We start from the raw sequence: 23581 nt of genomic DNA, 5'->3' as shown, positions 1-23581 counted from the left end.
ATTACTGTGACTGGAATGATGATGACTGATGCAGTCACAGGACATTACTACCAGAGCACCCTACAGCAGCAAGATGCAGCATAAGAGAGATACTGTACTAGAATTACTGAGCAGCAATAAGCACTGATATTGAGATTTGACACTAAGAGAATGTAGCGACGTCCAACGCAGGCGTGGCCGGACCAAGCCGGGAGTGGCCCGCAGCGGCTGCATGACATCACACGCAGCCACTGCGGGCCGGGGAGCGAAGAGTAGCTCCCGACCAGCAAGCTAAAGCTGCGCTGGCCGGGATCTACTCTTGAAGTGCAAAGGCATCGCCGCTGTGCGATGCCTTTGCACTTCTGCGGGGGGTAGACGGCATTGACATGCGGGGCAGACTAGCCCTGTGCTGGGTGTCCCCCCACATGTCTAATTTCATGATCGTAGCTGTGATAAATTTAGCACAGCTACGATCAACTCGGAATGACCCCCATAGGGCCTGGTTCTGAGTCAGATGTTAAGTGGAAATGCAGATAGATTCCGCCTAGGGCATATTAAGAGAGAAGGGGCCCTGTGTGCAGTCTCTGTGCGGGTCCCCTTCTCTCTAGCCATGCCATGTTTCTGGTGATTTTTGCAGCTCTGCCACTGCTGACTTGGAACTCCAGAGAGGTGAATTTAATATATGGGGGTGTGCAAGGAGAGTGCCCCAGAACCCCCTCCACCCATTGCACTGAATACCCTCACTGGTTAATCCAAGGCTGTGCACCAAGGTATGTGCCTCCCTGTCGTTCAACAGATTTTGTTTTATTGTTATTTAAGCAGGGTCAGCCACTGCTGCCAGGACTGGTGACTGGCGCTAACTGCCAGTCGTCAGTGACATCACCTATTAAATTACTGGTCCGGGCAGACACTTCCTGCTCAAGCGCTGCCCATGCCATCCAGATATTCTACAGGAGACGGCACAGGCTGCCTCCCACCACACCTGCACAGTCCACAGTTCTGGAACTTGCCTTCTCTAAACTTAGGGGTCTATTTACTAAGCCTCTGGTGGAGATAAAGTGGCCGGAGATAAAGTACCAGCCAATCAGCTCGTAACTGCCATGTCACAGGCTGGGTTTGAAAAATTACAGTTAGGATGTGATTGGCAGGTACTTTATCTCCAGCGGCTTTATCTCCATCCAAGGCTTAGTAAATAGACCCCTGAGTTTCTGATACCCAGCAGTGTGCTCCTTCAGGCACAAGTAGGGTTACTGCCGACGGTGACACTCACAACAGATCGGCACCTCAGCAACATAACATGTCCTCCTGCATTTCTGGCCATATCAGCAGAGGTCATAATGCAGCACCTGATTGTTCGACGCTGCGCCCGCCTTCCACAGGAACTGTAATGGGGTCCGGCCTGTGGGGATGGAGGAGGAACAGCGGAGACATGGGGACCACAGTGCTCTGGCCAAGATGAGGGACTATGAGATGCTGCTGGCCAGGCTGCACATGCATCTCTAGTTCCTAGATCAGGGGCATTCAGCTATTATCCTGAGTGGGCCACTCTGAAATGTTAGGGAGATTGGGTGGGCAAATATTTTACTACAAACAATAAGAAAAGTGTATTATATACAGTATTATACATATGTCATCAGGCTCCAGTCTGTCAGACATGTCCCCATGCCTACCAGTCTGTCACACACATTCCCTGTGCTCATGAGCCCTGCATGGGGCTGGTTAAATGCGGACTCACTCCAGCCCAATTATTCCGGGACATTATTTATATGCACCCGGTTCTCTGCACTCGCACCTGCGATGCAGGTAACGGGTTTAAAGAGCCGGATGTATCTAAATATTGCTCCGGCATAAAAGGACTGGGAGCAAATTCCTGTCACACACGTCCCCGTGCTCACCAGCTTGTTACACAACTCCATGCCCACATCCCCATCATCCAGATCCAAAACAAGAAAGGGTGGTTTTGGCAAAACCAAGCCAATACCAAAACATGAAAGTGGAATTAGAACCAAAACAGAGCCGCACATCTCTAATATATACACATACATACACACACACACACACACACACACACACACACACAGTCAGAAAAATATCACTGAAGGGAGGACGGCTAAAACATATTGACAAACCGAAAGGTGAGGATACCCAAGTTCACCATTCAATCCCACAGAAGAAAGGGTCATACTGCATTCTGTATATAATATTTTATTATATAAACCATGCACTTGGAGGTGTGACAACAATCATGGAGAAGCCTAAGAGGCAGCCATATTCTAAGAGATCCTATAGCCAAAGTAATACACTGTATTTATAGTATACAGAGACAAGATGAGCTTATGTAGCTGTAAGAAGAGAGTACGAGAGCACTTTAAATCCCGCATTCACAGAGAATTATCCTCAGGTCTGAGTGTTTGAGCATCCTGTCAGAGTCCTCTTTGTCATCTCATAGGCCAGGAAGAGAGCAGCATTGGAGGGGAATGCCCTGACCACTGTGGGCATTAGGCCACTGTACAGAGTGAGAATCCCTATAGAGAAAGGAGAGAATGTCAGGACAGTCATACTGACAACATGTATATCACCATGGCACAGTTGTTACACAAGAGGGTATCAGGTATGTTAATTAGAAGACATTTATAAAATTCCATTCATTTACTTGGGCCTTTCTATCCTGCATAATTAGAATGTCACATAATAACAAAAATATTCCTTTTACAAGTCTAACACACAGCCTTCATGCCAAACACTGTATATAGGCTGTAGTGGGGCCAGCAACCAACCTGTAAGGAAGGTTATTACACTGGGGTAAAAATATGCATGCAGTAGACTTTCCACAGCCCCACGTGGCACCCAGACCTTGCGCCACAGCCCCGCGCGGCACCCAGACATTGCGCCACAGCCCCACGTGGCATCCAGACCTTGCGCCACAGCCCCACGCTGCACCCAGACCTTACGCCACAGCCCCACGCTGCACCCAGACCTTACGCCACAGCTGCATGCGGCACCCAGACCTTACGCCACATCCACAGGTGACACCAGACCTTCCGCCACAGCCACAGGCGGCACCCAGACCTTCCCCTACAGTCATACGCTGCACCCAGACTTCTGCCAGTCACAGGCTCAATGCAGAGCTTCCGCCAGTCACATGCTGCACCCAGACCTTCCCCTACAGTCATACGCTGCACCCAGACTTCTGCCACTCATAGGCTCCACCCAGACCTTCCACCACAGTCACAGGCTGCACCCAAACCTTCTGCCACAGTCAAGCACTCCACCCAGAGCTTCCGCCACATTCACGCACTGCACTCAGAGCTTCCGCCAGTCACAGGCTGCACCCAGACCTTCTGCAACAGTCACAGGCTGCACACAGACCTTCCGCCACAGTCACCAGCTGCACCCAGACCTTCCGCCACAGTCACAGGCTGCACCCAGACCTTCCGCCACAGTCACCAGCTGCACCCAGACCTTCCGCCACAGTCACAGGCTGCACCCAGACCTTCCGCCACAGTCACCAGCTGCACCCAGACCTTCCGCCACAGTCACAGGCTGCACCCAGACCTTCCGCCACAGTCACCAGCTGCACCCAGACCTTCCGCCAGTCACGCACTCCACCCAGAGCTTCCACCACCATCACACACTACACCCAGACCTTCCGCCACAGTCACAGGCTGCACCCAGACCTTCCGCCACAGTCACAGGCTGCACCCAGATTTTCCGCCAGTCACGCACTCCACCCAGAGCTTCCACCACCATCACACACTACACCCAGAGCTTCCGCCAGTCATATGCTGCACCCAGACCTTCCCCTACAGTCATACTCTGCACCCAGACTTCTGCCAGTCACAGGCTCCACCCAGACCTTCCGCCACAGTCACACTCTAATTAAATTGCGACCTTGATAACATAAAGTTGGGTGAAGTGCTTGCTGTGTATTGTAATAAATTTGGGGAGTGTGAAATAGAATCTCAGTGCTTGATCACCGCATAGTACATGATGGCTTTCATTCACCGAAGACTTGCCTTAATCTTTCAATTTAATCACCCCAAGCCAGAAATGAATCAATCGAAACCGAGGGGTATATTTACTACTAAAGGTCGATTTTAATCAAGTTCAAATAGATTAAAATCAATCCCAATGGATGTTGTTCTTCCATGACTAAATCACACCTTCAGGGGCACTTCTAGGGAGGAGGAGGCCCGTGTGCAGACACATCTGGGCCCCCTGCTCTCTGGCCAGCAGTGATGTAGACTTTGGGCAATAGGGGACCCTAGCGCTGTCCCAGAGTCTACTGCACAGGCTTGGTGGCCATTTTCCCAGTGAATTTATTGCTGGGCATGCCAGATGCCAGGAGAATGGGCGCTGTGCCATTTTCATAATGATTTCTGCAGTGCTGCTGCTGTGGCGTGGAGCTCCGGAGGATAAGTATCGCAAAAAAATGGATGCAGTGTGTACGTTGCGGGCCCCCCGGGAGCCCGTGTCCACCACACACACTGCATCCATTATAAATATGCTAGAGCACACATTCATTAATTTCTATTTTAAGGGTCTAATATCTTTTCTATCAATTTACTAGCGACCCGCAACGACTTCACACAGGAGCAATTCTGAATTCCCAGCAATAGGCTTTTATAACCAAGGTCTTACAGTCCTTGCAGATGACATCAGTCGTTTTTTTACCTGGCATCAATACAAAAAGATTTCGTCTTGACGTAACACGCAAAAGGGTCACGTAAAGTTGACCATGAGAAAAGCATTCTCCACTTAGGTCTACTCCAGCTATGTTATGTGTCTGCCCCTGTGCTTTATTTATTGCTATACCAAAGAAGGCTGTAGCGAAAGCCCATTTCATATCAGAACGGGCATAATTGAGAATGGTACTATTAAAATTACATGTTGCAGCAATGTATATTTTACATTGAAAAATGTCATTGGTAAAACTGTAAGGAGGGAGGTGTGACAATGGGGACCCAATAACGCCTAAAATAGGATTTGCAGGATGACTAATGTATAGTAACTGCCTGGGAGTATGTCATCTTGCTTTTACAAATGGTGTGTTAATTGTATTTTGAGATCTGTTTGGTCAGAGGTCTGTTCTATACAGGTCAGGGAAAACACAATGTCTAAGGAGGTATGAAACTCTCTCCCTGACCTGGGCCCTAAATCTGCCCACTTTGGACAACCCCCTCCTCCAGTTACAATTACTTCTGAGTGAGTGATGGATTAATTGAATCTGGCAACCAGAGTGTTAAATTCCAAGGTTGGGGGCTTGGAGTTACTGTCATCTGGAAAAAGTACCAGTGGCACCCAATACAAATGGTTTATTTGCATGAGGGGATCAGATGATCAGAATGCACCCTGCCTTCAGGAAGAGACCTCACTTCTGCCATTGTTCAAACCCTGTCCAGGCAATCTGAACTTTTTCCCCCATTTATTTTCTTTCTTGAAATTGCCGTAACTTCGTGCAAACTTTTAATACTTATAATCTTAGGAACCTTTGGTAACCGTAAGCTTTGAAGTGATTACTTAAAACGAAGACCTAATTTTTATTTCTGATATTTTGTGATTCTCAAAGCTCACGATCTCCCAAGGCCATAAGCTACTGATTCAAAGATATATTTTACTGGTAAAGTGGAACCAAAGATCCAGAGTGAGCATGGCATCGCCCAGCCTAACTCTTGGTGGTGGCAGGATCGGTGTCATCAGTCTGAAGGTGCCATACACCTAATGGAGAACCTCCTAGCAGACAAGGAAACATATAAAAAAAAACTAGACGGAGACCCAACGGAAAAGTTTCAAAAAGAACTGTTGGAGATTTTGGAAGAAGGAAGGGATATTGGAATAATAAACAAATGAGAATTTGAGTTTCTATATAACAGGCATCCAAAAATCCCAACAATCTACCAGTTAACTAAACTCCACAAAAATGAAGGAAAAACGCCCGGAAGACTGATCATTTCTGGTATACACTCATTGTCATCAGACCTCTCAAAGTACATTGACTTCTTCTTACAAGATCTAGTATGCAAACAAAAAAATCTACCTAAAGTACATGATTGACATACTATCAAAAATTAGGGAAATCCAATGGAAACAGGTTATTTTTCTCTGTACAAGTGATGTAAAATCCTTATATACCTGCATAAATCATGAACAGGGGTGTACAGTGACAAGAATGTTCTTATCATCAATGAAAGATATTCCAACTAATCAATATCATAATGGATGGGATATATTTTATCCTACATCACAATTATTTCTGGTATTAGGGAAATTTTACAACCAAATCAAAGGCACAGCAATGGGCACTTCATTTGCACCATGCTATGCCAACTTATTTATTGCGAACTGGGAAGAAGAAAAATATGGAATGACAACCCATACAAAAAGAACATAAAATATTGGTACAGATATATAGATGACCTTTTTTTCATATGGGAAGGATCTGAGACACAGGAGTTTTTGAAATATATAAATGAGAATGAATATGGATTAGAATTCACCTCAACAGCAAGCAAAGACACAGTGGTCTTCTTGGACTTGGAGAAATATATTTCGAATGATATTATCCAAACTCGTACCCATACAAAAAAGGTCAGTGGAAACACCGCATTGGAAACCAAGAGCAATCACCACCACCTGTGGCTGCAAAATATCCTAGGCGGACAATACAGAAGAGTACATCAAAACTGTTCAGTGACAAAAACCTTCCATATACAAGTGAAAGAGATGAGAGAAAAATTCAAGGAAAAAGGATACAGTGAAGAAATACTGCAAAAAGAAATTGAAAAGATAGAATTGAAAGAGAAAATTATTCAATAAAAAACAAAAAGAAAGAAAGAAAGAACGAACAACTGTCATTTGTAACACAATATAGCAGTGATCACCACCTAACAGAAAGAATATTCAAAAAACACTGTCATATTCTGAGCCTTGATGACCAATTGGTTAAGACTCTTTCGAAAAAGCCAAAAATAATATATAAAAAAGGCAAAAGAGGTTTATCCCCTTAGAAGAGAAAATATTTGTTATGGTAAGAACTTACAGTTGATAACAGTATTTCTCCTAACTCCACAGGATCCACAGGATAAATTGGGATATGACACAACAGCGGGTTTGCACCAATCGGTCAAAGCTTTCAGTCTCCCAGCATGCAATGGGCCTGTCCATATATCCCGCCTCCTGGCTTAGGCAAATCAGTTATTTTTCCAAAGCTCAAGGCAGGAGCATCATAGAGAGCCCTAAACAGGGGAGAAGAACACACATGCACACCCTTCCGTACAAGAAGGAAGAGGTTAGTGAGTGAGAGGATCCTCAAATCAGCTGCATCAGGGTGGGATCCCTGTGGACTTAAGAGAAATATTGTTATCAACGGTAAGTTCTTACCAAAGGAATTTAGTGGTGGGGACACTCCTGATTGGACAGGAGAATCCTTCGCCCAAATTCAGTGTCCTGAGAGGAAAAAGGTATCAAAAGCATAATGTCTAATGTATGTGTTAATGGAGACCATATGGCTACCTAACATATCTATTCTGCTGAAGCACCACATTGTGCTGCCCATAATGGACCTACCTTACAAGTAGAATGAGCAGAGACATTAGCCGCAACAGGGAGATCAGCTTAAGAGTATGCTTCTGAAATTTTCATCCGAAGCCACTTTGCCAGTGTCTGCTTATCAGCAGGCTATCCTCTCTTGTGAAATCCGTAGAGAACGGAGAGTGTGTCTGTCTTTCTGATGGAACTGGTACGATCCACGTAGTTCCTTAAGGCACGGACGACGCCCAACAATGCATCTCCCGCAGAAAGGTCCAGCCCCTGGAAGACCGAGACTACAATTTCTTTGTTAAGATGGAATTAAGACACCACCTTAGGAAGATATCCATATTTGGTTCTAAGAACCACTCTATCTGGATAAAAAAAAATCAGAAATGGAGGGCGACATAATGATGCCCCTAAATCTAAAAACTCTTCTAACTGAAGCAATAGTCAATAGAAAGAACTTTAGCTGTCAACCATTTAAGATCTGCTCTTTTTAGTGGTTCAAATGGGGCAACTTTAAGGGCCTTTAGGGTGAAACTTAAGTCCCAAGTCACTGTAGGAGGCACAAAGGAGACTGAATGTGCAACACACCCTGGAAAAAAGTTTGCACATCCTGCAGGTTAGCAATTTTCTTTTTGAACCATACAGTCAATGCTGACACTTGTACTCTCAAGGAAGCCACCCATAAACCTTTAAGCATTCCTGCTTTAAGGAATGCTAAGACTCTGGAAACTCTGAAAAACCAAGCGTCAAATTTTTGATGACTGCACCATTGAATATAGGCTTGTCATATTTGGTGATAAATCAGAGTTGAGGAAAGTTTCCTGCTCTGAGCATAGTTTGAATTACCTGTTATGAGAATCCTTTTGCCTTCAGGATGGAAGTCTCAAGAGCCACGCCATCAAAGACAGTCAATCCAGGTGTTTGTGATGACCAGGACCCTGAGACAGTTGAAGGAGTAGGAATGAAGCATCCATAGACATCCTCTGCAGATCTGTGTACGAATGTCTTCCGGATCAAGCCAGAGCTATTAATATCACGGCACCCTTACCTTGTCTTACATTTCGCACCACCCTGGATCACAAGGCGATTGGTGGAAACACATGAGCCAGATGAAAAGTTGACAAGTCATCCACAAAAGGTCGCTAGGGAATCCTTTGTTCTTGACCTGTATGTGGAAACTTTGTTGTTCTGATGGGACGCCATGAGATTTATCTCCAGTAACCCCCATTATTTACCAGAGTTTGTAAGACCTTGGGTTGTAAAGCCCATTCATTTGCATGAATGGCGAGTCGACTGAGAAAATCCGCTTCCCAGGTAAGGACTCCCGGAATGATAACTGCAAACAAGGCTGGATAATGAAGTTCTGCCCACCTTAAGATGTGACTTACCTTCTTCATTGTGTTTTGGCTGCGAGTTCCTCCCTGATGGTTGAGGTACGCTACTTCCATTGCAACGTCCGAGCGGATTCGAACTGGTTTCCTTAAAAGGATATTCTGTCTGAATAAATGCCATATATACGGCCCGAAGTTCCAATATATTTATTGGCAGACAACTTTCTTCCTTGGTCCACTGCCTCTGGAAACAACTCCTTCCTGACACTTCTCCCCAGCCCTGCAGCCTGGCATCCATTGTCAGAGTTTCCCAAACTGATATCCAAAGGAGCCTCCCTTTGTCCAGATAGGATGTCTGTAGCCACCAGGCTATTGAGCTCCTAACTTCCAGAGGAAAGACCATAATCTGCGCTTTTATGGTCTGATGAAAAACCTTTCCACTTGGAAAGGATCAGATGTTGCAAATGTATTGAATGGAACAGAGTATACTCCATCATACTGAATGTCTATACCATCAAACGTATTACCACGTAAATGGATACAGTTTGACTGTGTAGCGACTCCTGAATCCTTAAGTGAATTTTGAATATTTTGTTCAGAGGTAAAATTAGTCTCTGAATACCCAATTCCAACACAGCCCCCAAGTGAGTCATCCATTGTGATGGAACCAGAGATGATTTTGCCCAATTTATAAGCCAACCGTATCTCTGTAACAAGCTGTTGTCTGTTGCAGATGACACAGTAAAATTCCTGAGACTGTGCCAGGATTAATAAGTGATCAAGGTATGGATTTTTTAAGATCCTTATCCCCTGCTAATGGAGGTAAAATGCCATCACCACCATCATTTTGGTGAATACTCTGGGAGCTGTGGTCAGTCCAAATGGTAGAGAACCTGTGTAATCCATGAGTGTCCTGGTTTAAAGGAGCAGTATGGACAGAGATAAACAGAATTACCTAACGGAAATCAAGGAACTGAGATATAAATATTTATAAGGAGATAAGGGAGCCGCAAAATTGTGACAGGCCTAAACAAAGGGAGAAGAGTAAAACGCTACAAAGTGTATCAACTCCTGAGACAACTGAAACAAGTGCATCTATATGTGTCTGTTGTATGTCTGTGTCTGTGTGTAATTTATGTCTGCTATTAGAGAACGCACTGGTAATTTTTATATAATTAATTCTTGTGATCACAAGCATTTTTAACATTGACCAATGTTCATAATACTCATAAGACAATATATTTGAATAAAAATTTAAAATTTCAAAGCTGTCTATAAATTTAATTTATTAAGTTAATATAGGGAAAGCGCTGGAAAATACCTTTTCTGCACCATATAAATTGTGTTGGGGGAAGGAGTACCCTTAACTAATCTTTCTCTTTCCAATAGCAGCTACCCTACACTAACATTTTTAAGAGTAAAGCGCAGCTTGCCATCACCAAAACCCATCAGTCCAAATGGTAGGGTCTGAAACTGAACATGATACTGGAACATAGAAAACCAGACATAGCGCTGATGGGACAGTGCTATAGGAACATGTAGATAAGCATCCTGGATATCCAGGGATACCATAAAATCCTCCTGCTCCATGGCCAAAATAATGGAACGTAAAGTCTCCACATGAAACCGAGGCACCCAAATGTACTTGTTCAGCACTTTAAGATTGAGATTGGTTAGGAACGACCCATTTGGCTTCTGGACTAAAAACAGGTTGGAAAAAAACCTTGTCCTCATTATGCAGGAGGAACTGGAATGATCACTCCTGACTGAAGCAACTCCTGAACTGCCTCTTGCAAAGCCCTAGTCTTTGTTTCCACTGAAGACGGGCTGGTACAACTTTTAAATGAGGGTGTTTCTTGAAAACACCTACAGCACCTGGTATTCCCAGGTGGTTTACCATCCAAATACTAACCAGGACCAACACTGCTTAGCTTCCAAGATCAGATAAGATTGGGCATGTTCAGTGTGGTGTGCCTGTAGATCATAACTGTAAGATACCGCTTCTTGCACCCAGGCATCTGTAGTAGACTGTTGCCAGATCTGTGCAACCTGAAGAAGTCAGCCTCCCACCCTGGGTTCCCCCAGGTGCAGGCCCGCACCATCAGGCTGATGGCTTATCTTCAGATTTGAAAACCGCTTCTCTGGTAGCCCAATACCTCCTAGTCTTATCAGACTTGTTGGATTGTGACTGTTTATCATTACCCTTTCCTTTTGCTTTTCATTGATTCCGAAAGGACCAAAAAGCTGCAAACTAGGTTTGAATTTATGTGTGAAAGGAAACTTTACTTTCTTGGAGTCTGCTTCTGACTCCAAAATACTGTTTAATTCTTTACCAAAAAGAATATCTCCAGCAAACAAGAATAAGACTCCAGAACCTTCCTGGATTCTGAGTCAGCTTACCATGTACATAGCCGACCCACTCTGCGAGCTGCTACTGCTGAAGCAGATGCCTGAGAGGCAATTGTACACATATCCAGATGCGCTTATCGCTGCCTGCTTGATATGTGCAATATGGGATTTTTGCTGTCTAGATGCCATTGAAAAATCCTCCTTCCATGCATCAGCACAGGCTACCACTGCTTACGCCATCCAGGCTGAAGTCATGACTGGTCTAAGGATTCCTAGACAAGAAAAAAATGTTTTTTAGAAAACCATCGACTCTCCTATCCGTGACATAATTTATTTATGTTGAAAGCAGAAGTAATGTAGATTTTCGCACTAATCTATGACATGCAAATCTACTTTGAGAGCCACCTCCCTTTTTTTAAACAGTCCCCAGCTGGACGAGGATAATTGTAATTCCATTTCTTGGAATTCTAACTTCTTACTGGGCGTAACCCAAACTCATAATTTCCATCAACTGTTTTGGGACATTTAAACACAGTTGCCTTCATTTTTAACGCAGGCTCTGCTGCCTCTTCTAAGGATAGAATGGCTTACATAGCAGTAATTAGCTTAGGTATGTCCACTGAGCTGAGACTTTCCTCCGAAGTGCAATGAGTCCTCATCCTCCAATGAATGCTCATCTAAAACATGCGTAGACTGTGAAGATGTATCATGTCTATGTGATTTACTTACTACAGGCCTATCAGCTGCTTTTGTTGAGAGGCTGCCAATTCCCGAGATGGATAAACCTGAGAATGAATGTTGCATGTAAGGTTTAACAGGGTAACCTATCCCTGGTATAGGAGCTGGCATTATCCGCTCAGCTATATTGGATAATGTGTGTGTAAAGTAGCCCATGAAGGTTCAACTAGAACCTGTGCTTGCCTCGGTTATTTAAGAGGCTTCGGTGACAAGTAAAACATTTTGCACATAATCCCTTTTGAACCAGATCCTGATAGGTTAACCCAGCTTCATAAGACAAACATGAAATGAGTGTTGGTGCTGCTGTGGAAAGTGTAATTTCCTCACCCTTGCTGCTCTTAGACATGAAAAATAAATCACACACCTGTACAGTGTTACTACACAATTTGTGACTGTAAATCACTTAAAATTTTGTTAAAGTGACACACAATCCGACCCTACCCTGCTTTGCACCAGCATTGAGGATCGGAAAACACAGAGAAACTGACAGAATTATAGTAAAGTCAGCAATCACACTAGCAATCAGTCACAGGTTATACATTAGTATAATAAGCAATATGAGCACATAATCAACTACAAATACATTTCAAGTGTGTAGGAGAAACATATTACTGCATTACCTTATATAGGATTTAACCGTATTCAGTTGCACAAGGAAAAAAAACAACAGCAATAGTTATCACTCATATGCATCAGGCACATATCCAACTATTCGTACTCAAAGGTTGATAGAGACTTAGTGCTGTATGGCCCGTGCTCAGTAGAGTGGGATACAGGGAGACTCACCCCGCTTCCAGGATCGATCAATACGTTAGTGAACGCTGAGTGGATCCAGACGCTAATAGTGTACACACTCGCCCCATGAACCTACAGTGAACACAGACGCCCAAGTGAACACTAACGCACCTGTCACACAGCCGCCTATGCTGCAACTGGGTCCTCTTAGATACACAGTGTCTCAGTCGGAAGCAGGAAATCAGTTCATGGCGGGAGACTCAGAGGAAACTAGCCATGAACCGGGGGGATGGACGACCAAGGGAGTGTCTGACTCCCCGCTGCTGACATCAACCCTAGGGATCGTGGCCTCATACTACCCCTGGAGACTATTATCCCTAGGGCCTAGCGCTCGTGTACCCTAGGTGGCAGCCGCGTCAGTGACTGTTTGGTAGTCTCCTCCCAAAACAGTGTGGCTGTGTCCGTGTTCCCCCTCTAATCGGAACTGATGCCTTACCTTCTCCCCGTGCTCAGACCACAGCCTGGTAACGTCTGCTGGACTTGCTAGTACATCCAATACAGACGTCCGTCGAAACAGCACTGTACTCGTGGGTAAGCATTGTCGCGACCCGGCGGGGAGTTGCTGAAGCGACTCTTTCTAAGGTACGTATAAGTAGAGATGAGCGGATTCGGTTTTACTCGGTTCTCAAAACCGAATCTTATTGGCTATCCAAAACACGTGACACCCGTGAGCCAATAAGATTCGGTTTTGAGAACAGAGTAAAACTGAGTAAAACCGAATCCGCTCATCTCTACGTATGAGACGCTTTTTAGAAAGAGCACTCAAAAAAATAGTAAGACTATAAAAATAAAATAAAAACAAGCTTAGGGCTGCTAAAAGACCAGCAGCCTTCTTGACCATGGTCCGACTCCTGCCGCACCACACAAAAAACTGATTTGCCTTAGCCAGAAGGCGGGGATACAGTATATGGGTGGGCCCATTGCATGCTGAGAGATCGAAAGCTTTGACTGAATGGTGCAAATCCGTTGCCGTGTCACCATATCCCAAAGTTATCCTGTGGATAACATGTGGACCCTGCCGGAGAAAAAAAAGGGAGTGGAACAAAAGGACATTTTTATGGTTTGATACGTAATGCATGCAAAATAACAAACAAGTAAGGAACAAGACCGATAACAAATTCAAATAAAAAAATAAAGAGTATGAACTTCGTGACCAAATTACCTGTAATACAGAAGGAGAAGGAGTGGTTTACCTGATTGAATGCCCCTGTGGCTACCAATATGTAGGACAAATGAAGAGAAAACTCAGTACAAGAATATCGGAACAGCTATACAACATAAAGAAATGGTTACAGACACACAGTGTTTCCCAACATTATTTGGAACACCACAAGAGGAATCCCTCTAAGTTACTCTTCATGGGAATCCAAAAAATACATAAAAATTGGACAGGTGGAAACATGATGGCCGAGGTAATAAAAAATGAATCAAAATGGATTACCTAAAAACGTTACATCCAAATGATCTTAATATAGTATACATTTTTAAATTTTTTTAGAATAAAATATTTTTTTTTAAATAATTTATTTTTATTATTGTTTATCCCTTGCTAAAAAATAATAAGAATTTACTTACCGATAATTCTATTTCTCATAGTCCGTAGTGGATGCTGGGGACTCCGTAAGGACCATGGGGAATAGCGGCTCCGCAGGAGTCTGGGCACATCTAAAGAAAGCTTTAGGATCACCTGGTGTGCACTGGCTCCTCCCCCTATGACCCTCCTCCAAGCCTCAGTTAGGATACTGTGCCCGGACGAGCGTACACAATAAGGAAGGATTTTGAATCCCGGGTAAGACTCATACCAGCCACACCAATCACACCGTATAACCTGTGATCTGAACCCAGTTAACAGCATGATAACAGAGGAGCCTCTGAAAGATGGCTCACAACAATAATAACCCGATTTTTGTAACAATAACTATGTACAAGTATTGCAGACAATCCGCACTTGGGATGGGCGCCCAGCATCCACTACGGACTATGAGAAATAGAATTATCGGTAAGTAAATTCTTATTTTCTCTAACGTCCTAAGTGGATGCTGGGGACTCCGTAAGGACCATGGGGATTATACCAAAGCTCCCAAACGGGCGGGAGAGTGCGGATGACTCTGCAGCACCAAATGAGAGAACTCCAGGTCCTCCTCAGCCAGGATATCAATTTTGTAGAATTTTACAAACGTATTTGCTCCTGACCAAGTAGCTGCTCGGCAAAGTTGTAAAGCCGAGACCCCTCGGGCAGCCGCCCAAGATGAGCCCACCTTCCTTGTGGAGTGGGCATTTACAGATTTTTGGCTGTGGCAGGCCTGCCACAGAATGTGCAAGCTGAATTGTACTACAAATCCAACGAGCAATAGTCTGCTTAGAAGCAGGAGCACCCAGCTTGTTGGGTGCACACAGGATAAACAGCGAGTCAGATTTCCTGACTCCAGCCGTCCTGGAAACATATATTTTCAGGGCACTGACAACGTCTAGCAACTTGGAGGCCTCCAAGTCCCTAGTAGCCGCAGGCACCACCAATAGGTTGGTTCAGGTGAGACGCTGAAACCACCTTGGGGAGAAACTGAGGACGAGTCCTCAATTCCTCCCTGTCCGAATGGAAAATCAGATAAGGGCTTTTTCAGGATAAAGCCGCCAATTCTGACACGCGCCTGGCCCAGGCCAGGGCCAACAGCATGACCACTTTCCATGTGAGATATTTTAACTCCACAGATTTAAGTGGTTCAAACCAATGTGACTTTTGGAACCCAAAACTACATTGAGATCCCAAAGTGCCACTGGAGGCACAAAAGGAGGCTGTATATGCAGTACCCCTTTTACAAACGTCTGAACTTCAGGGACTGAAGCTAGTTCTTTTTGGAAGAAAATTGACAGGGCCGAAATTTGAACCTTAATGGACCCCAATTTCAGGCCCATAGACACTCCTGTTTGCAGGAAATGTAGGAATCGACCCAGTTGAATTTCCTCCGTCGGGCCTTACTGGCCTCGCACCACGCAACATATTTTCGCCAATTGCGGTGATAATGTTTTTGCGGTTACATCCTTCCTGGCTTTGATCAGGATAGGGATGACTTCATCCGGAATGCCTTTTTTCCTTCAGGATCCGGCGTTCAACCGCCATGCCGTCAAACGCAGCCGCGGTAAGTCTTGGAACAGACAGGGTCCTTGCTGGAGCAGGTCCCTTCTTAGAGGTAGAGGCCACGGATCCTCCGTGAGCATCTCTTGAAGTTCCGGTTACCAAGTCCTTCTTGGCCAATCCGGAACCACGAATATAGTGCTTACTCCTCTCCATCTTATCAATCTCAGTACCTTGGGTATGAGAGGCAGAGGAGGGAACACATACCCTGACTGGTACACCCACGGTGTTACCAGAGCGTCTACAGCTTATTGCCTGAGGGTCCCTGGACCTGGCGCAATACCTGTCGAGTTTTTAATCATGTGGAAGACTTCTGGGTGAAGTCCCCACTCTCCCGGGTGGAGGTCGTGCTGAGGAAGTCTGCTTCCCAGTTGTCCACTCCCGGAATGAATACTGCTGACAGTGCTATCACATGATTTACCGCCCAGCGAAGAATCCTTGCAGCTTCTGCCATTGCCCTCCTGCTTCTTGTGCCACCCTGTCTGTTTACGTGGGTGACTGCCGTGATGTTGTCCGACTGGATCAACACCGGCTGACCTTGAAGCAGAGGTCTTGCTAAGCTTAGAGCATTGTAAATGTCCCTTAGCTTCAGGATATTTATGTGAAGTGATCTCTCCAGGCTTGACCATAAGCCCTGGATATTCCTTCCCTGTGTGACTGCTCCCCAGCCTCGCAGGCTGGCATCCGTGGTCACCAGGACCCAGTCCTGAATGCCTAATCTGCGGCCCTCTAGAAGATGAGCACTCTGCAACCACCACAGGAGGGACACCCTTGTCCTTGGTGACAGGGTTATCCGCTGATGCATCTGAAGATGCGATCCGGACCATTTGTCCAGCAGGTCCCACTGGAAAGTTCTTGCGTGGAATCTGCCGAATGGGATTGCTTCGTAGGAAGCCACCATTTTACCCAGAACCCTTGTGCATTGATGCACTGAGACTTGGCTCGGTTTTAGGAGGTTCCTGACTAGCTCGGATAACTCCCTGGCTTTCTCCTCCGGGAGAAACACCTTTTTCTGGACTGTGTCCAGGATCATCCCTAGGAACAGAAGACACGTCGTCGGAACCAGGTGCGATTTTGGAATATTGAGAATCCAATCGTGCTGCCGCAACACTACCTGAGATAGTGCTACACCGACCTCCAACTGTTCCCTGGATCTTACCCTTATCAGGGAATCGTCCAAGTAAGGGATAACTGAAATTCCCTTCCTTCGAAGGAATATCATCATTTCGGCCAATACCTTGGTAAAGACCCGGGGTGCCGTGGACCATCCCTACGGCAGCGTCTTAACTGATAGTGACAGTTCTGTACCATAACCTGAGGTACCCTTGGTGAGAAGGGTAAATTTTGACCTGAAGGTAAGCATCCTTGATGTCCCGAGACATCATGTAGTCCCCTTCTTCCAGGTTCGCAATCACTGCTCTGAGTGACTCAATCTTGAATTTGAACCTCTGTATGTAAGTGTTCAAAGATTTTAGATTTAGAAACGGTCTCACCGAGCCGTCTGGCTTCGGTACCACAATAGTGTGGGATAATACCCCGTTCCCTGTTGCAGGAGGGGTACCTTGATTATCACCTGCTGGGAATACAGCTTGTGAATGGCTTCCAAAACTGCCTCCCTGTCAGAGGGAGACGTCGGTAAAACCGACTTTTGGAAACGGCGAGGGGGAGACGTCTTGAATTCCAATTTGTACCCCTGAGATATTACCTGAAGGATCCAGGGGTCTACTTGCGAGTGAGCCCACTGCGCACTGAAATTTATTGAGAACGGGCCTCCACTGTGCCTGAGCTTGTAAAGCCCTAGCGTCATACTGAGGGCTTGGCAGAGGCGGGAAAGGGTTTCTGATCCTGTGAACTGGCTGATCTCAGCAGCCTTTTTCCTCTCCCTCTGTTACGAGCAGAAAAGAGGCACCCTTTGTCCGCTTGCCAACAAAGGACTGCGCCTGATAATACGGCGTCTTATTTTGAGAGGCGACCTGGGGTACAAACGTGGATATCCCAGCTGTTGCCGTGGCCACCAGGTCTGAAAGACCGACCCCAAATGTCCCCTTTTTAAGGCAATACTTCCAAATGCCGTTTGGAATCCGCATCACCTGACCACTTTACTGGTGGAATTGGACAACGCACTTATACTTGATGCCAGTCGGCAAATATTCCGCTGTGCATCATGCATATATAGAAATGCATCTTTTAAATGCTCTATGGGCAATAATATACTGTCCTTATCTAGGATATCAATATTTCCAGTCAGGGAATCCGACCACGCCAACCCAGCACTGCACATCCAGGCTGAGGCGATTGCTGGTCGCAGTATAACACCATTATGTGTGTAAATACATTTTAGGATACCCTCCTGCTTTTATCAGCAGGATCCTTAAGGGCGGCCATCTCAGGAGAGGGTAGAGCCCTTGTTCTTACAAGCGTGTGAGCGCCTTAACCCCCCTAGGGGGTGTTTCCCAACGCACCCTAACCTCTGGCGGGAAAAGGTATACTGCCAATAACTTTTTAGAAATTATTATCGGGGGAAACCCACGCATCATCACACACCTCATTTTATTTCTCAGATTCAGGAAAACTACAGGTAGTTTTTCCTCACCAAACATAATACCCCTTTTTGGTGGTACTCTATTATCAGAAATGTGTAAACATTTTCCATTGCCTTATTGGAAATCATGGTTGTCTCTTCACCGTCGACACAGGAGTCAGTATCCGTGTCGGCGTCTGTATCTGCCATCTGAGGTAACGGGCGCTTTAGAGCCCCTGACGGCCTATGAGACGTCTGGACATGCACAAGCTGAGTAGCCGGCTGTCTCATGTCAACCACTGTCTTTTATACAGAGCTGACACTGTCACGTAATTCCTTCCAACAGTTCATCCACTCAGGTGTCGACCCCCTAGGGGGTGACATCACTATTACAGACAATCTGCTCCGTCTCCACATCATTTTTCTCCTCATACATGTCGACACAAACGTACCGACACACAGCACACACACAGGGAATGCTCTGATAGAGGACAGGACCCCACTAGCCCTTTGGGGAGACAGAGGGAGAGTTTGCCAGCACACACCAGAGCGCTATATATATATATATACAGGGATAACCTTATATAAGTGTTTTTCCCTTTATAGCTGCTGTATGTTTTAATACTGCGCCTAATTAGTGCCCCCCTCTCTTTTTTTAACCCTTTCTGTAGTGTAGTGACTGCAGGGGAGAGCCAGGGAGCTTCCCTCCAACTGAGCTGTGAGGGAAAATGGCGCCAGTGTGCTGAGGAGATATGCTCCGCCCCTTTTCCGGCGGCCTTATCTCCCGTTTTTCTGTATATTCTGGCAGGGGTTAAATGCATCCATATAGCCCAGGAGCTATATGTGATGTATTTTTTGCCATGTAAGGTATTTTTATTGTGTTTTATTGTGTCTCAGGGCGCCCCCCCCCAGCGCCCTGCACCCTCAGTGACCGGAGTATGAAGTGTGCTGAGAGCAATGGCGCACAGCTGCGGTGCTGTGCGCTACCTTATTGAAGACAGGAACGTCTTCTGCCGCCGATTTTTCCGGACCTCTTCGCTCTTCTGGCTCTGTAAGGGGGCCGGCGGCGCGGCTCCGGGACCCATCCAGGCTGAACCTGTGATCGTCCCTCTGGAGCTAATGTCCAGTAGCCAAGAAGCCCAATCCACTCTGCACGCAGGTGAGTTCGCTTCTTCTCCCCTTAGTCCCTCGATGCAGTGAGCCTGTTGCCAGCAGGTCTCACTGAAAATAACAAACCTAATCTAAAACTTTCACCAAGAAGCTCAGGAGAGCCCCTAGTGTGCACCCTTCTCGTTCGGGCACAGAGATCTAACTGAGGCTTGGAGGAGGGTCATAGGGGGAGGAGCCAGTGCACACCAGGTGATCCTAAAGCTTTCTTTAGATGTGCCCAGACTCCTGCGGAGCCGCTATTCCCCATGGTCCTTACGGAGTCCCCAGCATCCACTTAGGACGTTAGAGAAATTATAATATCCCTCATTTAACATTATACTTTCACTACATATTTTATAACACAAAGCAAAACCTTTTTAAAAAATGTATTCATGTAATACCAGTATAAAGAATTTAGCAGCATGTGGTTACCGCCAAACATGGAAACTACTTCCTATTTTAGATTACAAATTTCCGTTTTTAAATCTGATAACGTTTTTCAATCTTTTAACTATAAATAAAGCCTCCCATGCTATCCAAGACATCCATGACTAAGTGCTTAAGCATGAAACACGTTGGACCACGTGACACTGAAACCGGAAGTGCTGAGCCGCCGAAATTGGAAGTGCCCGCGCACAGAAGCAAAACTCGCAGACCAGCCGCGGGAGGTGAAAACCACAGTATCAAAAGGTATTTTAGGGACAGATCGCTATCAATAACTTGATGCGGACACCCTAGGAGGCATACTTATGGAATCCGTGAACACACTGCTTCAGTAATAAATTCTGGACAATCACCGCAATTTTTCACAGAAGAGCTGTTAACATTGCTGGTATTACTAACTAATTTTATCTTTTAGAAAAACAAACAATTGGAGCAGCCTTTATTCATCAACAGGCGCAATTGGGAAATTTTTACATATTTCTTAAATACTGGCTGCTTAATTTTTACACTGTAATTTAGATTTCAGTTTAAACACACCCCACCCAAATCTAACTCTCTCTGCACATGTTATATCTGCTCCCCCTCTGCAGTGCACATGGGGGGGTCATTCCGAGTTGTTCGCTCGTTATTTTTTTCTCGCAACGGAGCGATTAGTCGCTAATGCGCATGCGCAATGTCCGCAGTGCGACTGCGCCAAGTAAATTTGCTATGCAGTTAGGTATTTTACTCACGGCATTACAATGTTTTTTATTCGTTCTGGTGATCGTAATGTGATTGACAGGAAGTGGGTGTTTCTGGGCGGAAACAGGCCGTTTTATGGGTGTGTGCGAAAAAACGCTACCGATTCTGGGAAAAACGCGGGAGTGGCTGGAGAAACGGAGGAGTGTCTGGGCGAACGCTGGGTGTGTTTGTGACGTCAAACCAGGAACGACAAGTACTGAACTGATCGCACTGGAAGAGTAAGTCTCGAGCTACTCAGAAACTGCACAAAGAAGTCTTTTCACAATATTGCGAATCTTTCGTTCGCAATTTTGATAAGCTAAGATTCACTCCCTGTAGGCGGCGGCTTAGCGTGTGCAAAGCTGCTAAAAGCAGCTTGCGAGCGAACAACTCGGAATGAGGGCCATGGTTTTGCCCAACTGCTAACAAATTTGCTGCTGCGATCAGATCTGAATTAGGCCCAGAGTGCAGATGTGATCATGACACAGGCTCTTACTGGGAATTGGATTTGTTTTGAAATTAAAATGGCAACTCTAATGGAATCATTGGGATTCGCAGTATTTTTATTGAAGCACTTGAGGATTATAAGGTCTGGAAGTTCGGTTCTGGGGTATGATTTTCATTGAGGGATTGGGAGTTGTCAGGTCTGATGCTGGACATACATCAGGACGACCCGCATCCGAGCAAGTCGTATCATGATTTCCCTTGAACTCCCCGGGAAAGGTGGTCGTTAGGTCGACAAGCATTAAGTCGACATACATTGGGTCGAGCACTGAAGGTCGACATGTACTAGGTCGACATGCAAAAAGGTCGACATGAGTTTTTCACAATTTTTTACACCTTTTTCATACTTGAAGTGGACTACAATTGGGAACGGTAACCGAGTGCAGCGGTAGGAGAGCGAGGCACCTTGCCCGAAGCATGGCGAGCGAAGCGAGACATGTGAGGGGACGCGGTGCACTAATAGGGGGTTCCCCGTCACTTTACGAAGAAAACGACACCAAAAACAGTCAAAAAACTCGTGTCAACCTTTTTCATGTCGACCTAATGACCATGTCGACCTTCAGTGGTCGACCCAATGTATGTCGACCTAATGCATGTCGATCTAATGAACCACACCCCTCCCCGGCAGCCCCGTACATAAGTGACACACAATGTGCTAATAACCTGTCGTTAGACGACGATTGTGAGCCTCACAAGAAAAAAAAAAAGTCCAGGGAAATGTCACTCAAAATCGTACGATGCATTGTATGTGCATAAAACATGTCATTCTGAGTTGATCGCTCGCTAGCTAGTTTTAGCAGCCGTGCAAACGCTATGCCGCCGCCCACTGGGGAGTGTATTTTAGCTTAGCAGAAATGCGAACGCCTGTGCAGCCGAGCTCTGCAAAAACGGTTTGTGCAGTTTCAGAGTAGCTCTGAACCTACTCAGCGCTTGCGATCACTTCAGCCTATTCGTGTCCGGATTTGACGTCCTACACCCGCCCAGCCACGCCTGCGTTTTTTCAGACATGCCTGCGTTTTTGCAAACACTCCCTGAAAATGGTCAGTTGACACCCAGAAACGCCCCCTTTCTGTCAATCTTCTTGCGACCGTCAGTGCGCCTGAAAACTTTGCTAGAACCTGTGCAATACAACAAATGCCTTTGTACCCGTACGTCGCGCGTGCACATTGCGGTGCATAAGCATGTGCAGAAATGCAGATTTTTAGCCTTATCACTGCGCTGCGAACAACGGCAGCTAGCGATCAACTCGGAACGATCCCCACTGTGCATACGATTTCAATGTATAATATGGGCTGCACGTATGATCAGAGGATGTGACATTCAACCCACGGGGAAGAGCAGAGAAGTGAGCCAGTGGAGATATTGCCCCATCAACCAATCAGCAGCTCTGTATCATTTTATAGTATGCAAATTATAGATGTTACTTCAGTGCTGATTGGTTGCCATGGGCTCTTTTCACTGCTTAGTAAATGCCCCTTAATTCAATGAAACAGATACAATAAACCAATGCTGCTGTCTAGAAGCTGTAAATCTCCTTACCAGCGGCAGCTGCAACTCTGTGTATCCTGAGCATGGATGTCAAGTCAGAGAAACAGGAGGTGTTTGCAGCATACATGCCTACTCAACCGGAATGGCCGTGAGGCTCCGGAACATCATGTGGCACTCCTGGTCACCTGGAAAAGTAGGCAGGCCTCCTGCATTTTGCCCCAGCCCCATCTCACCACTGCTCACAGAGGAAAGGTGGGCGGTGTGATAATGCCCCCTGCTTTACAGCCAGTGGCGGTAATTTGGGCACTGTAAAGCGGGGGGCGGAGCCGTGATGTGTGTGTTTTCTTTGAAAAGAACTTTTGCATTTTCCATTATTCAGCTTTATTTAATTCTAAGTAGTAAATAGAACTAAAGCTTAACATTAACTTTTTATTCTTATTTACAATTTCATCTATCACTGAGTGTACATTGTATGTATTAATATGGTTAGTCTATCTACATATATTTAGATGTAATAGGAATAATAAGCATTAAAAAATTGGTTTTATTGAAAGATGTAAAATAATAGGTTGACAGTCGATACAAATGGTCGATATACATATAGTCGACATGTAAAAATGTCAACATGACAATGACCGACGCAGCATATGGTCTACATGAGTTTTTTGGATTTATTTTTATTTCTTTCAGCTTTTTTCATACCATCCACGTGGATTACAATTGGGAATGGTAACCTGAAGCTGCGAGGGGATGCAGTCAGTGTCGGACTGGAGTATGAAGGCCCACTGGGGGAATGCAGTGATAGGGGCTCATACTTAGGGGTGTGGCCAGCCACCATATACCACCAGTCACCTTATATGCTTGGGTAACCAGTAGAGAGTGCATGGTCTGTGT

At 45.5% G+C, this 23581-nt stretch overlaps 1 protein-coding gene and 1 pseudogene across 5 annotated transcripts in view; both read right to left on the bottom strand.

The window, feature by feature from the left end:
- Positions 1–2168: 2168 nt before the first annotated feature.
- Positions 2169–23581, bottom strand: part of LOC134947663 (mitochondrial ornithine transporter 1-like) — a 199123-nt gene continuing 177710 nt past the window's right edge. For all 5 annotated transcript variants that reach the window (XM_063935634.1, XM_063935635.1, XM_063935633.1 and 2 more), the window contains one exon: positions 2169–2504. In XM_063935634.1, coding sequence (XP_063791704.1) covers positions 2377–2504 — 128 coding nt within the window. In that variant the 3' untranslated portion in view covers positions 2169–2376. The remainder of the gene's footprint in view (positions 2505–23581) is intronic.
- On the bottom strand, positions 10710–10828 carry LOC134950247 (5S ribosomal RNA; annotated as a pseudogene).

Source organism: Pseudophryne corroboree, chromosome 8 (genome assembly GCF_028390025.1).
Source record: "Pseudophryne corroboree isolate aPseCor3 chromosome 8, aPseCor3.hap2, whole genome shotgun sequence".
NCBI lineage: Eukaryota > Metazoa > Chordata > Amphibia > Anura > Myobatrachidae > Pseudophryne > Pseudophryne corroboree.
This window is presented reverse-complemented; position numbering and strand designations above follow the sequence as displayed.